The 15744-nt window shown below is 45.0% G+C and overlaps 1 protein-coding gene across 3 annotated transcripts in view; it reads right to left on the reverse strand.

Annotated features, from left to right (window-relative positions):
* Positions 1–219: 219 nt before the first annotated feature.
* The window catches only part of LOC308477461 (hexokinase-1), a 49264-nt gene continuing 33739 nt past the window's right edge, over positions 220–15744 (reverse strand). For all 3 annotated transcript variants that reach the window (XM_081006054.1, XM_081006053.1, XM_081006055.1), the window contains exons 8-18: positions 15112–15267; positions 14326–14559; positions 12198–12502; positions 8467–8615; positions 8253–8372; positions 7402–7497; positions 6845–6944; positions 6509–6692; positions 5861–6016; positions 4340–4573; positions 220–3427 (exon numbers count right to left, since the gene is read on the reverse strand). In XM_081006054.1, coding sequence (XP_080862180.1) covers positions 3283–3427; positions 4340–4573; positions 5861–6016; positions 6509–6692; positions 6845–6944; positions 7402–7497; positions 8253–8372; positions 8467–8615; positions 12198–12502; positions 14326–14559; positions 15112–15267 — 1879 coding nt within the window. In that variant the 3' untranslated portion in view covers positions 220–3282. The remainder of the gene's footprint in view (positions 3428–4339; positions 4574–5860; positions 6017–6508; positions 6693–6844; positions 6945–7401; positions 7498–8252; positions 8373–8466; positions 8616–12197; positions 12503–14325; positions 14560–15111; positions 15268–15744) is intronic.

Genomic DNA, 15744 nt, shown 5'->3' on the forward strand with positions numbered 1-15744 from the left:
GCTGAAATCTGGTGGGACATTTTAACACTGTTGTGTAAAGATACATTTGCTAGAGGAAAACATTTCTCAGAAAATATCTGGAATCTATAATTGAATCAAGTTTTTATTTTAAATATTCCCAGTTTGTTTCCATTGCTTTTAAAACACACAGGGATCTTCCCCACCCTTCTCCAAAGCACCAATCATTCCTTTGCCAGAAAGAATCACCAAACACCAACACACGTCAAAAAAAGTTTAATATTGTCACAAATATTCACTTTGCACTAGTAAGTACTGCTGCTACTAGTGGTGCAATGTAAAAAGACTTTCTAGCATTGCAAATCCAGGGAATCATGCAGATCTTCAGGAAGACACACACACACACGCACACACACGCACACACTTAAAGCTGAGCTTACTGCTTGTGACTCGTGTTACCACACAACATTCAATCACAGTGCACCAAAATGCATATTGAAATGCTTATTAGCATGGGGAATCCAAATCTTGAGGAGCAGAGAAGAAAAATACCGTATTTTTCACTCTATAAGACGCACCAGACCACAAGACGCACCTAGTTTTTGGAGGAGGAAAACAAGAAAAAAAATATTCTGAATCTCAGAAGCCAGAACAGCAAGTGGGATCGCTACGCAGTGAAAGCAGCAATCCCTCTTGCTGTTCTCGCTTCTGGGATAGCTGCGCAGCCTGCATTTGCTCCATAAGACGCACACACATTTCCCCTTACTTTTTAGGAGGGAAAAGGTGAGTCTTATAAAGCAAAAAATACGGTAAGTCTGCAAATCTCTTTTCTTCTGGCCAATGGTGGTATTTAGTTGGAACAAACAACAATTCATATTTCAGAGAACAGAAAGATCTAGAATGGTAGTGGGTCGCTTCTGCGGCAGCTGTTCAGAAAACTAACTGCAGGCTAACCAAACTTAAAAGACAGGCTAGCTAATTTTGTATTTGTGCAATTCCAAATAGGAAGGGAAAGGTGATGTGGGTTGTCTGCGTGCGATGGCGATTTTTTTCTGTGCAAATTAGGCAAGTTTGCATAAATTAATGTGCACCAGAAAGTTTCACGCAAGGCTATAATCTGGCATGCTTATTTTACTTGCATTTTTTTTAAAAAACCAAAAGATTTGAATCTGCTAAGCTTGGCTGATTTGCAATGGGCAAATGCATTGTTACTAAGAATCTTAACAAACCAGGGGGATCCATGGAAAGGTAAATAACCGGGGAGTGGGGGGGGGGGCAGGATGCATCCCACATCACTGTTTGCCAGCCCTTTCTACTTGCTGAGTGGCAGGCTGGCTTGACTTGCAAGTCTAGCTGAATCTAGTCCCAATGCTGGAAATTTCCTTGCTTTAGGCACCTTTGGAGCAGGCTAGTTTGGTGTTACTTGCCCACAATGCTTTCACAAGCACCCTGGAGTTCCTTGCTCCACACCCTATGTGGATTGACACAAGGACAGTTCCTTGAAACTTTACTCATCTAATCGTTAGATGCTGCTGCTATCTATGTATCTAAAAGCAGGGTCTTTTTCCAGCAGGAACTTAGCTCCAGCATCTCTCAGGTGGCCGCCATTGCCATTCCAAGAGAACAAGGGAGGCGTTCATGGTGAGTCCAGCACCTTTTTCTAGAAAAACAACACTGTTTAAAAGCCTGGTTCTGAAGTTAATGTCACTTTTAAATCCACATGGAAAGGTATATACTTCCAAACATCAGGGGCATTATTCAGCTCCATTAAAAATCAGTGTGGTTTTGGCCTCCATAGGACCCACTGTTAATGGTGATTAGGATGCATTTCATTCCACCCCTTCCCCTATTATTTAGCTAGACTCAGAGTATAAATTTTTAAAGCACTTGTGTGAGCGCTGCCATGTGGAAACTAGCCGTTAATGCAGATTAGAGGGCTCCCTAGCAAAGCACCCAAACACCACTTTGCTCACTCAGGTCATCCATTCCATCCCATACATATGGACATACCAGGAGGCAGCAGCTGTGTCTGGGAAGCTGCCTGCTATTTTAATTTGTCCACCACTTTCCGGGGCAATGTTACATTGGATGCACAACAGCATTGTGGGAAAATTAAAAGGGCAGCTTCCCAGTCACAGCAGCCAAAGGCTCACAGCCAAAGGCCTGGGCAGGCCAGAAAGCCAGGTTAACTCCAGCTTTGGCAGGTGGACAAAGGTGTTGGGAATGGTGTTGGCCTTGCAGTGTGGCAGAACGTTTCCAGAAGCAAATACATGCCATGGACTTGCCAGAACTCCCCTAGATAACCTGCAGCCATGTCACTCCCACATTGCAAGCACTCGTACAATTGCTACACAAAGGCAGTCCGTGAACTCGGCTCATTACACTGGAAGTGGCTCTCAGAGCAGGAAGGGAGACCAGGATTCCCCTTTTAAAAATTAACATCCTCAACTCACCAGAATCTAGCCAAACCAAGGGAAGGGCACATGGAAAGCTATGGATATCTCTACAGTCAGAGGTTTGGATTATCTCTGGGGTCAATCCTTCTCTTGGTTTTGTTTTGTTTTGTTTTGACTAGCACAGACTTGCCTTTTGGAACAGCACAAATCTTACTTGGAAACATGACATCATTCACCAAAGCAGCGGGAAAAGCCAGTGATATTAAGACATGTCGGGAGAGCCCCTTATTTCTTTCCTAGTGACTGAATACAGTGAGCAGAAGACAATTCTGACCGCTAAAGGAGACCTTGCTACAGGAGCATGGAGTGCAGCTCAGCAGATGTGAAAACTTCAAAGTTGTCTGAAAGGAAAAGGGTGCGGGGAATCAAACATTTGGCTAGAAATTCAGAAAAGAACTGCTAAGCCCTCTTAGCATAAGCATTTGTCTCCTACTCAGCACTGTTGTTGGTATATGTATTTAACACGGATGTAGTAGCAGCTGGAAATAATACACTTGACACACAGAACCACCTGCTCTTATCCTTGGACATTATTTGGCTGTAATTTTAGACCTCGAATAATAAACCTATTTTTGACATTTGTTTAAATTATAGATCCTCCTTTTTTTCTCCTTTGAATGATTTACACACGGGGAATGTACCAAATAGGGCAGAAAAAGACACATGCAGACAAGGGGTTCAAGGGGGGGAGATATTATCAGCAACAGCAGCAAAATCTATTCAGTATCCTATTTTTATTTTTTAACTCCAACGCTTCCATAAAGCAGCAGTGGGACTCTGGGCTTCCCCTCTTGCCAGTTCAGACTACGGAACCGCTGCTTTTCGCAAGGAAGTGCTCGGAAGGCAGAATGAGCCAGTGGTGCAGAGTTCAGTTATGCTCAGCCTCACGCAGTCTACATCCCACGGCAGTGATGAGGGCAGCCCCTTTGCCACTGCCATCTTCGGAGAGAAGGAATGTCACATCGCACTTGGGGGCCAGGTCCTTTACCGTTTGGTGCATGACCCTTGAAAAACTGTGGGGGGAAAAACAAACAAAAGGAGGGAAATGTGAGGGAGGACTTCTCTCTGCCAGTCCATAATCACGATAAGGTCTCAAGATTACCAAGCAGGTTTCATTCTCTTTTCAGCAGCAAAGCTTCTCAATACCAGTTGCTGGAAACGGATAGCTCAGTTGGTTAGAACGTGGTGCTGATAATGCCAAGGTTGCAGGTTCGATCCCCGTGCATCTTCCTGCATTATAGGGGGTTGGACTAGATGATCCTCAGGGTCTCTACGATTCTATGAAATTGCAGGAAGGGAGAGAGCTTCTGTGCTCACGTCCTGCCTTCAGGCTTCCCACAGGCATCTGGTTGGACACTGAGAACAGGATGCTGGACCAAATAGGCCACTGGCCTGATCCAGCAGGCTCTTCTTATGCTCCTCCATGTTAAACCGGAAGCCTTCCTTATGTCAGTGAACGGAGCCAGACACTCAACATGCAGACTTTACAGAAGAAACTGGCAGGAGATTGCAGAAGGAAGCAAGGAGCAGCTGTGATATAAAGGGAATTCCTTCTCACTGTTTTCACACACCCATCCGCAGTCATTTCCATAAGGCATGCACCTGAAATATGCATCTGAGTCCATTCATTTTTATGGAAATGAGAATTAGAAACCCCTTATCCTTAACCTATGCCTATGGAGTCTGCAGTGAAACATAAGCTCAAGCCCAAAAGAGTGGTGGAGTACACAGTGACTACTCATTAAGCAAGCACACAGTAAGCCACAAAACATGCAGGCTAGGAGAAAAGGCTCCCTTGGCTATTTCATCAGAGCATCCCCAATCTCTCACAAGCCAAGCACTGCTTTTCACAAAGCTTTAAGACACTTGGTATCTTTGTTTCCCGGAGCCCAGACAGCAAAAGCACATAATTTCCCAGTACTTACTGTGGGTGAAGCTTATACAGCGTACCATCGACGCCCACCGTTACATCCAGGTGGTCCAAGCCTCTGTTCTCCCTTATTTTGTCTACAACGGCAGCCATCCCAGCTCCACACAGCTGAGCCGCCCTCCTTGATACTGCGCCGCACACCGTCTTGACGATGATACTGTCATCACAGGTGCTGTTCAGACCAAGCTGCTGGAGGATTGTACGGACCTGAAGCAGCGCTAACCTGTCACTGTTGAGAAGACCCAAGGGGAGAAGGGGGAAGAGAGAGAAAACAGAGGCTTGAACTCGTTTCCAAAATTCTCTGCTTCGGTGGACACCAGGGATAAGGGCACCAGATGCTGTTGGACTCCAACTCCCATCAGCCCAGCAAACATGGCCAATGGAATGTGGCCAACAACACCTGGAGGGCCACAGGTGTATGCAGTCAAAGACTCCCGTTGGCCTAGGTACCACATGCATCACTGAGTGTACAATTGAAGGCCTATTCTGGCATTCAGGCTATAAATGGAGGCTATACATTGGCTATAAATGGAGGAGCAGGTACCCAACATCCCCCTCCTCGCTGGAATGCCAGCTCAACCTCAAACCAGTCCACATTAAGTGCAAAGGTCCTCCCCACAGAAAAACCCTCTTTGATGCTGAATGCAGGAAAGTCCCAAATGGAGCCAGGGAAACTTCTGTGTGCACTCCTGCCCTTTCCCTATTTAAGACCACCTATGTCATCTCCAGACACCTATATACAACACTGGTACTGAAATCTACATGGCTAAAAACGCCTCCCATCACACTCTGAGCAGCCCCTTTTCACTGCATTCAAACTATCCTCACTTTCTCAGGGTCTGTAATAGGTTTTGGTCCCAGAGAACAGGGGAGCATTGCCCTGCTGCACTTCCAGCTGTTCTGGAAGCCATTCTTTGCCCAGTTGATCTGTCTCTGCTCTTCGCAGTGGTCTGCCGCTCTAGGGCCGTTTCTGTCTCCATCTATACTGATGCAAAAAAAAGCACTACAGCGGCAGCTGGTGTCAGACTGCGGTATTACAGCACCGTTGCAGTATTACAGCAACGTTAGGAGGCAGGCCCTAACAGTTGCTACTCAAGTGGCAAGTATATTGTAATATAAAGTTGTTCGAAATGTTCGAAGTTAACTGGGGAATATGATGCAGCACCAAGGAGAACCATCCACACATCCAGGAGGGCGTGCAGGAAGTCAGATTTGGAAAAATGTTAAATTTGTTCAGATTTGGGAAAATGTTGATTTGTTTTAATTTAATTTAATTTGTTTTAATTAGTGACCAATTTGGGGAAAACAAATGAAAATCAATAAAAAAAAGATTTGCCCAAGTTTGCCACTCAAAAAATGCAGAACCATGAAAGAGAACAACAAATACGGATTGTGTAAAAACTCACAGTAGATTGTAGAGCATTATTGTAATGCTGATATCATTAGCTAAGATTTCCGAGAAAAAGTAATTGTTAGTAATAGCTTGACAATGACATATACATCTAAGCTCACTTACCTCTCTATCTGTGAAAGGAACTTTGTTTCAAAAATGCCCCTTGTTTTCAGTGTCTCTGAAATTTGACCTCTGAAGAGGAATCCTCTTTTCGTGAAGTCAATCAAAATGTTCCGGACGATTTCTCCCAAGTACATTCCACTGATCATCTTCTCATACCTGCAAATCATAGACAGATGAGGGGTTCAGAATGAAGGGTGTGTGTGTGTGTTAAGGTCAACTGAGAAAAGTTTTGCTGGTGATTAACCCTTAATCAGTAAAAGCCTAATTACGTTATTCCACCCCATTCATTTCAATGCAAAGGGAACACAATGCATATTTGGGGGGGCGGAGATACAAATACATTTTGTTTGCAGGCTGAAAGCAACAGCAGGCACTAATATGCAGCTATGTTTGCTGAATTGATTTCTGTTCTGGACACAGCAGAAACACGCAATTTCCTCTCTTGTTTATGTTGGGAGTTTTCAGACACCCGCCAGCCTTGCTGCCTCTGTGCACCCAGGCTCCCAGAAGAAAGCATGCCCAAGGCTGTGCGTTTGTCTTGAAGTCCAATCAGGTGATCACAGTAGTGCATGTGACGAAAACCATCTCTGCTGAGTCACCGCAGCACAAGCCTTCACCCATTTCCAACAACATTTCACCCGGAAATACCTTTGCTTGCCGCTGTTTAATGAGTAGTCATCAACAGCTTTGTCATAGATTGTCCTGATGTCATCTAGGCATCCGTTGTCTCCAAACGCGCCCCATTCCATGTTCACACACATTCTTCCTTGCTCTCCTTCTACCATCTCTATGTTTCTCGTTTCCTCCATGTAACATGCATTGCTGCCAGTTCCTGGAACAGTGAAAGAATCAGATTCAATACCAGAATAGACCAAAAAAAAAAGGACACACAAAATCATCCGGTAGTTATAGGACCTACTGCAATGGGTCTTAGTATAATGAGGCACCCAATGAACCAAACTAAATAGCAAGTCCCATTCTTACCCACAATGAGTCCAATTTCACAATTGGGATCTTCATAGGCACAAGTCATCATAGTCCCAACTGTATCATTCACCACGGCCACAACATCCAAGTCAAATTCCTTGGAAGAAGTAACAAAATTATATACTACAATTGCTTCTCTTGAAACACGGCGGAGTAGTATTCACCAATGGTTACAAGTTCAGGGAAACAAGCCCATGCCTGTCATTTGCAAATATTGTAATAATCAGGAAAACACAGGTCTGTCTTAAATAATAGCAATTTAATTTTAATTCCGATGTCCGGAGGGCTGGATTCAACTAAGTTGTTGCACTGGCAGAAGCCAGAGCAACGAGTTCTGCCAGCAGAACGTGAAAACCACCCTTTCCTTTCCCAATACCACACCCTCCGCAGATCTGCTCAGGAAGGTTAGAACCCCCAAGAACAGGGGATCTTAAGCAATCCAGAGGAAGAGTAAGAACACACAACAGTGACTCATAAAACAAACAATACATGATTTTTAAGAAGATCAACACCATCTGCTAATTTTAAGAAATCACAGGGGGGGGGGAACTTACTTCTCTTCTTTTTATTCCTTCCCGTAGCAAATTAACAACATCCTCCCCTTCGCAGTCAGTAGCCTTAAAGCCCTTGGTCCAGTTCAGAAGGATGCCCTAAGAAAAGGAACAAGAAACTCAGTTCATTGCAGTATCAGAACAAACCAGAAATAATCACCACCTGGGCATCCAGGTGCAGTAGCAGACCCAACCAGCTAATGAACCCACGATGGCATCAAGAGCTCCTCATATGAATACATATGCAGCTGTTGTTCCTGGAGATCCAAACTGTGGGGTGGTATTTACCACTAGTCAACATTATCCGAGTAACACCTTCTGAAAGATGATGCACGGTGTGATGTCATTGTGTTCAGTTTCCAGCCGAGCACAAATGACAGCCAATGAAGTAGAGCAGGGGGGATATCCAAACTACAAGTGAGATGACATCATGCATCTCCTTTCATTAGCTGTTACCATGGGAACATGGGTTAACAACAAAGACTGATGGCAACCAGCCATGCCCCTGCAATATCTTGTTTCGGCATCACTTTTAAAGGCACACTGCAGTGATAACAGCCCATGCCTTGCAGGCAAGAACTCCCAGGTTCAATCCTCAACATCTCCATTAAGGCCTTGGAAAGACTGGAGAGGTGGCTCCCATTCTGTGTAGATTATCCTGAGCCAGATGGACCAATGATCTTAACTCAGTATAAGGAATATTGACTGTGTCAATATTCTTTGCATGTGCAAAGCTCACACTCACGCTTGTCTGCCTGCATACCTCTTCTCAACCGCTAAACTGCAGCTGAAAATCCACTCTTAAAAAACACATATGGAAAAGTTTCATTACAGAAATAAGAACAAAAACTTACAGCATCTAAGCTTGTCTGTTTGCAAGGGAAAGAAAACGTAAAGCCCAGGGGGAGTCGTGCACCTTTTATTCCCATGTAGTCCAGGAAATCCGAGATGCAGGAAACAATGTGATCAAACAGCTGGAAAAAGCAAAATAAAGTAGTGTGTATCACAAGCACTGTGCAGTCTCTGAAAGATAGCAACAACATAACATCCTCTGCACTACATGCTCACCTCCTCTCCAGTACCTTGCATGACCTCTATAGGAATGGCATAGATTTTATTGTGCATCTCCACCATGCGCCTTTTACCGCTTCGGATCTTCACAAGCAAAACTCGGAAGTTTGTTCCTCCAAGATCCAGGGCCAGGAAGTCTCCGTTCTCTGCAATGAAATAATTTTGACCAAGTAGGAGGTGAGGAACAACGCATCTAAATTTTCCGAACTTTTAGTTCCCAGTGCTTTTATGTTACAGGAGGAAAAGGCTCTTTCATCTACTGTGAACTCATTGTGTTTCCAGTGCTGGGTTTTTAATCAAGAGTTTACACAACTTTATCCAAAATGCATATGCATCCTGTACAAATGTGTGCATATATACATATCCGTCTGGTGCATTGTTCCTCACCCCAGCTTCACATCAACAGTAGTCCCTAAGCCAGAGCTTTCCCAACTTTTTATGTTGGTGACACACTTTTTATACATGCATCATTTTGCAACACAGTAATTCAAGGTTTGCATCATTTTGCAACACAGTAGTTCAGTTTTACTAACAAACAGAAAGTTAAACCTTTCCAGCCCTGGGAGGAGCGTGGGCGGAGCGTTCGTGTGACACGCCAACACACTAACGTGCGCCTTTGCATGGTGTAATCACATCCCTGCCTCGGCAATGCCCTCTGGTGTGTACACAAACAGAAACCCATCTGACACTAATGAAGCCATGCCGAAGGCAACGTGAAACTTGTGGGTGGGGCTTCACGGCACTCTGAGGTGGTAACGAGAACGCATCCTTACACTGAGCTCAAGTTATTCATCCATTTAAACAAACACGCTTAACCTGGCTACTTTTATTTTGGTGAAAAAGCGGCCTAATGCAATTTAATGCCCAATGCTGGTTTACTGCTGAAAACCACCCCATATTCTACTTACCCCCAAAAGGGACACTTTCAGAATCAAGCAACTAAAAACAGGATGGGACCCTAATCTGGACACACAAACATGAATGTTTTTACTACAAAACAGAAGCAGCCAGGTGAGAGCATACCTCTTCAAAATAAATGACTTACAGCATATGTAGTTAACTGAAGGAGCAGAAAGGAGGACTGAAAGAGGGGTATTCCCCTTTTTTGGCTCATTTTTAAATGGCTTGCTGCTCAGGATTCTGAAAAGCATCTTACTGAGGGGAGAAGTCCCGTTTAATTAGTCCATCTTGCCTGATGCAAGATCACATCAAGGTCGTAATGACTGCAAAAATCCTCTTGAGTCGCTACATGGTCTTTCAGCATATACACCCCTGGTGCTGGGCAAAGATGCCCCTAGGCCCTGATTGGTTAATGCAAAAAGCTACCCTTCTGCCTTTCTGATAAAAACTGGTCTTTGGCCTGGGTCTAATGGCCCCCATTCGGATGTTGATTGTGAATCACACCAACCACATATGCCTGGGTTCAGCTTGTTGGTGGGGTCTGCGACCCTAATAGAGAATGAGACAAGCTAGCTTTGTTATTTTTTATCTGTACTTGAATTCCCAATGGTATCTTTACATTCTAAGCCTTTTATTAACCACCTTCTATGGTATTGGGTTCTCATGTTTATTTTTACAAATGTTTGTGCATTTAACCTTGGGTGGCTTCTTAGAGTAAGATCGGCTCGGCATCTTGTACCTGGCTGAGTGATTTGTAGGTTGGAGGCTTAAAAGACAGTGAATAAACTGTTTGATTCTTGTCTATGTGAATCCCAAGGACACCCAGAAAAAAATTGAATTTCCCTTGGCTAAGGATGGGGGGGACGACCAACAGGGGTGGCGGCAGTACTAGTGGGCAGGCTTGGATTCTTCACTAATCTCTCTCTCACACTGACAACTTGGAATAACAAAACATTACATGCTGGCAGTGTGGGAAAGGAAAGCCCTATACATAGGAAACTTATTTACATGATGACAGTGTTGGGGGAAGCCCTTGGTTGAACAAGTAGGATTTCTCTACAGGGTGGAGGGTGGGGACACACTGCAATGCAATTATTCTCTTCAAAAAAGCAAGAGAAGTTGGCTCGCTGGGAATGGATGAATTACTATACAGTACATACATGCAACATTAGCCAGCAGATGGCGATGTTTCTCCATCTTCATTTAAAAGGTGTGCTCTTTCAAAGAAACGCAAGCTTTCGTTTTACAGAGCCATCAGGAAGAGATACAAGAACCAACTGAGTGCCACATCAAAAAACCCCTGGAAGTCTAAAGGACCACTCAGTTAATGAGTAAATGACAAAGCAAGGACTCCTGTCCGTTGCCAATGGCATTTTTTTATGTGGTGAAATGAGGCTGAACTGATTTTATCTCCACTTGATTCTGGAATACCGAACCTGACCAGAACCTGTACAGTAGTACCTCAGGTTACATACGCTTCAGGTTACAGACTCCGCTAACACAGAAACAGTACCTCGGGTTAAGAACTTTGCTTCAGGATGAGAACAGAAATCGTGCTCCAGCGGCGCGGTGGCAGCAGGAGGCCCCATTAGCTAAAGTGGTGCTTCAGGTTAAGAATGGACCTCCGGAACAAATTAAGTACTTAACCCGAGGTACCACTGTATGTGATGTGATGGGTTTCAAACTGGAATTCTCCACATCCTAAGATACCTTCCAAAAGCACATCTACAATCTGAGCAAAGACGGGTCTTGAACGTTCACTAGACTCATTTGACATACCAAAAATCAAATCAGGCAGGTGTCGGCAAACTAAGAAAAAAGTGGTCCCTAGGAATTGTGAATCTTAACGCATCATGGAGCAGGGATATGTTTTTATTGCCGTCCTCATAGAAGAAAGGCATGGGAAATTTTAGTTGGACCACAATTGTGATTTTCTGTTCCTGATGAATCGAGTTGACTAGAGCATATGATAACCTCATCAGCTGAAAAATGGTATATTAAGGCTAAAATCCTAAATACACTTACTGGGGAGTAAGCCCAATTGAGCACAGTAGGTGTTACTTCCAAGTAAACATGCATAACTGCACTGTAAACGTACTAAGTAAATCTGTAGGACTGATATTAAGGATCAATATGGCATGGCACATATTTATTAGATCTAATGAATTCAAAATCTGTTCAACTTTTAGATACAGGTCAAGATCTAAACAGGCATCTGCACCACTTTGCCTCCTCAGAAAATGCTTCCACCAGGTTCTCCAAACTGCTCTTCAACATCGACTGGTTCTACAAAGCAGTTTGCAGCTTTCCAAAGTGGGGAAGGGGACATCAGTCTGAGGACATAATCTATTTTATTTCATTTCCCCAATGAAAAGTGATAGCAACCTGAAACTGCATTTTGTGTTCAGTTTCCTGAACACAAAATTCTACAAGAACAATGGGTGGGGAGGCAGTTATGGAGGAATGTCTCCTTAGCTGCATTTGGGGCTGGGGCTGTAAAACGTTCCTTTTTTCATTTGAAATGTCCCCCTAGAGCAACTTTTCTCACTGGTCCATATGCTTTTAAGCTATTGCATTCCACTCTTTAATTCTGTGAACTTGATATGGTTGTAACTCTATTTTTCTCTCTGTGTTCTTAAGTCACTTTGAACTGATGCTGGGAAAGCAGCACCTCAGTATTTTAAAAACAAGCAAACCAGAAATGCATGGAAAGAATGCACCCCCGCTATCTGGGGGCTCCCAGCCTTAGATTATTAGCTGCCTCACTCTGCAATGAGGAAACTAGGCTGCCTCTTCCAAAGGTCCCTTCCCAAGGACTAAAGACCTACCTGTCCCATCAGGTGTGCTACGGACGAAGGTGGGCAGCATTTTGACTTTGGCGTGATCGTGCGATTTCTTCTTGAGGCCTGCTTCTATTTCCATCCGCATCCTCTTCTTCACCTGCAGCAGCTGCTCGTGAGTGAGCTTGAATTCAGCCAGAGTCTCGTCTATCAGGCGGTGCTGCTCTGACAGCCGGTATGCTACCGCTGTCACCATCGCAGCGCCCTTGCCGCTGCCGCTCTCTGACAGCAAAAAGCGCACGTCTGAGTCGGGCACTAAGCGGCGTACGGTTTTGTGCAGCCGTCGGGAATACCTGAGGAGGGGGGAAAACAGTAGGTTCAGCAATAGGAATTTTTCCTTAATTAAAGGTGTGGGGGGGAAATCACGGGTCAGGCCAAGGAGCTGTCTAGACAGAGGATAAATAGGAAACATGTGTCCCAGCTAATTTTGTTGGACTACAACTCCCATCAGACCCATCTGATGGGCTGGACTACAACTCCTATCAGTGGTCAGGATGATGGGAGTTGTAGTCCAGCAACATCAGGAAGGCTACAGGTTCCCCATCCTGATCTAGTGTAATAGCAGTTTGCTTTATAGATACAAGGCAGAGCTCCTAATGATGCAAAAACAGCACATATAACTGCAATCCAGACAATAACTGAGAGTCGATGCCATCTGAGAGATGCATGGAACTTTCCCGTGTCATAGTCCCACACCTGACCAGAAATATCCATACAGGAGAATGCTGTGGGAAGACTAAAGGACATGGTTCTTTCTAAAACTGGCAATGCCACCACCAGGAGAGTGACAAAGCCAGCTTGGGAAGGAGCCACATTGTCCAGCTCTTGCATATGGTTCCTCTCTGCAGACATCACAGGAGCAGAGTAAGAAATAATCGCATGAAGTAGCTCCCATGCTGCTCCAGCATTGCAGGCCTAATGGATGTGGCACTGGGAATAGGGTGCCTGCCTAGCACACAAATACTGATCCCACACCCACTCTGCTTATATGCACGCATACACAGCCAACACCAGAGGTGGGTGGGAGAACGGCCATTGGGGTCTACTGGCTGGGTGATTTTGTAGAATCATGGAACTTGTAGGGCTGGAAGGGTCCACAAGGAAGGGTCATCTAGTCCTACCCGCTGCAATGCAGGGGCTCAAACCCATGTTCCTGAGATTAAGAGTCTCATATTCTACCAACTGAGCTAGGCAACAATAAAATGCTTAAATCAGCCTGCTGAAAAAAAGCTAGCTATGAGCGACTTTTGTGAAAAAGAGATGGTGAGCTCAGCTCAGTTCTGCTACTGAAAACAAACTCCTAGGCTCAGAATGTGCTTTGAAGCATATAGAGAGGCTTGGAGGGCCACATTTTGCCCCTGGGAGCCACAGGTTCCCCAGCCCCAGCAATATAAACCTTTGTTGCTCTGTTTCTCCAAGACAAGTTATCTTCCACAGACAGGCAGATATGTTAAGAGTAATATCCAGGCAACACCAAAACAAAACAAAACAAAAAGAAGAGCTTCCACAGCTGCTTTTCCAATGGTGTGGCATCAACTTGTTTGTTTTCTTTATTAAATTTCTATACCACCCAAGAATCACAGGGTGGTTTGGAGTGTGTAACTGCAAAGTACCCCCTTCCATCTGTATGGTACAAGTTAACATGGGGGGGGGGAATAAACTACAGGCTATTGCATGTTATGGGCACATCACTGCAATGTGCAGAAAACTAGCTGCAAAGATTGTCTGCTGCAAGCAGCTACCTGGTATTAGCCCTGAGGGATAGCTTGGCTGGTAGAGCCTGAGACTCTCAATCTCAGGGCCATGGGCTCAAGCCCACGTTGGGTGAAAGATTCCTGCATTGCAGGGGGTTGGACTACATGATCCCTGTGGTCCCTTCCAACTTCTATTATTCCATGTGCATTGTAAGCACTGCCTCCTGCCTAACTTACTGAGCTGCCTTTGGACTGTGATATTTACAGCCCACTTTCACCTCCTTTGAGAGCTCTGTTTACTTAGCCCAAGTCCAGAGCACACAGCCAAATGTCAGCTGGATGTGCTACATCTCTGACCTTTTGCAAGAGACAGTCCCTAACAGGTGCCAAGATGTAATTATGGAAACCTGGCAGGCTCTTACTGCGGATGCATCTTGTAAAGGGAGCCATCAACCCCCACGGTGGTGCGCAGGCGGCCCACTCCCTTGTTGTCCCGCAGCTGGTTAAGGATGGCACCCAGAGTGGCAGCCACCAGGTTGGCAGAGCGGAAGGAGACGATTGTGCACACGTGGTGGACGGCGACGCAGTCTTCGTGGGAGGGCTCAACCCCAAGACGGGTAAGTATCTCCTTGGCCTTTTGCAAACCCTCCTTGCTCCTAAAAACAGAAACCACAAAAAAGTTACGATAAGATAACATAATCTTGACGGATGGGCAGGTTGCTCACCGAGGGAGAGTGTTGTGAGAGTCTGAGAATGGGTGCAGCAGAGTCCCGTGGAAATCTTGCGAGGAAAGGAAGGGGAGGGGAGGCTGAGATTAGAATCTGCGATATTAAGACCCTACGGAGCACAAAGAGGTTTTCAGTTCCACTGTGCTGGATTTGGGTGATGGGTTCTCTGTATTGTGCACCACTTGTAATCAGTGGGACCAGTTAAGGGTAAAATTCTGGAAGCCGTTGCTTTAAAATAGGCCACATGGTGCAAAGCCAGAAAATGTCAGGTCAAAAGGCTGCAGCTTCAGAAAACATACATACACTGAATGTCATTTGGAAGCTGGAAAGTGCTGCCTATTAAGATAATGACAAAACTCTATTTTTAAAAGCCCGTCCAGGAGTTGCTCTTAGAATCCAACTGCATATATTCCACTCCCCTATTCATTACACAAGTATTCTAGGTTGCAAGCGTAGGAGGAAAGCTTCAAAGTTACTTACTTCTCCATGGCAGAAACGTGCTTTGTTTCTAGCTTCCCTTTGGTTAAAAGTTCGGGAGTGATTCTCCCCTCGAAAAGAAGACCTTCTTTGGCCATTTTGACAAGGATCAGCCTGACGAGCTCACCCATGTACATGCCACTGACCATCTTCTCAAACCTGGAAAGATATTAGGGCAGAAACACAAATCAGACACACTCACGAGTGGTTTACAGGCGTGTGGCCCGCTCCTGCATATAGTTACCCAAGATCAATTCCCAGTAGGTGCCGATGGGAGGCATCCTTAGGGTTCAAATCCTTCTTTAGCCATCATGCTTACAGTGTGGAAATCCTGAGCAAATCACTCTCCCTCTCAGCTGAACTCAACCAAGACCACCCACCCTAACACGCACACACACACACACACACACACACACACAAACGCACACGCGCGCGCACACACACACACACACTTGCCACCAGAATAAAATTAGGAAAGAATGATGGGTAACAAAAATGCAGGGAACTTCCACTCACTCAAGGTGGGTCCCCCAATTTCTGACAAATTTTCCCCCAGCTGCAAGAACCCCTCTGCCATGCTAGTTCCCCAGGTCATTCTATAAAGTCCTGAAACCATCCACAAGTCTTCTTGGGGAG

Source organism: Podarcis pityusensis (genome assembly GCF_964106645.2).
Source record: "Podarcis pityusensis genome assembly, chromosome: 5".
In the NCBI taxonomy this organism is placed as follows: domain Eukaryota; kingdom Metazoa; phylum Chordata; class Lepidosauria; order Squamata; family Lacertidae; genus Podarcis; species Podarcis pityusensis.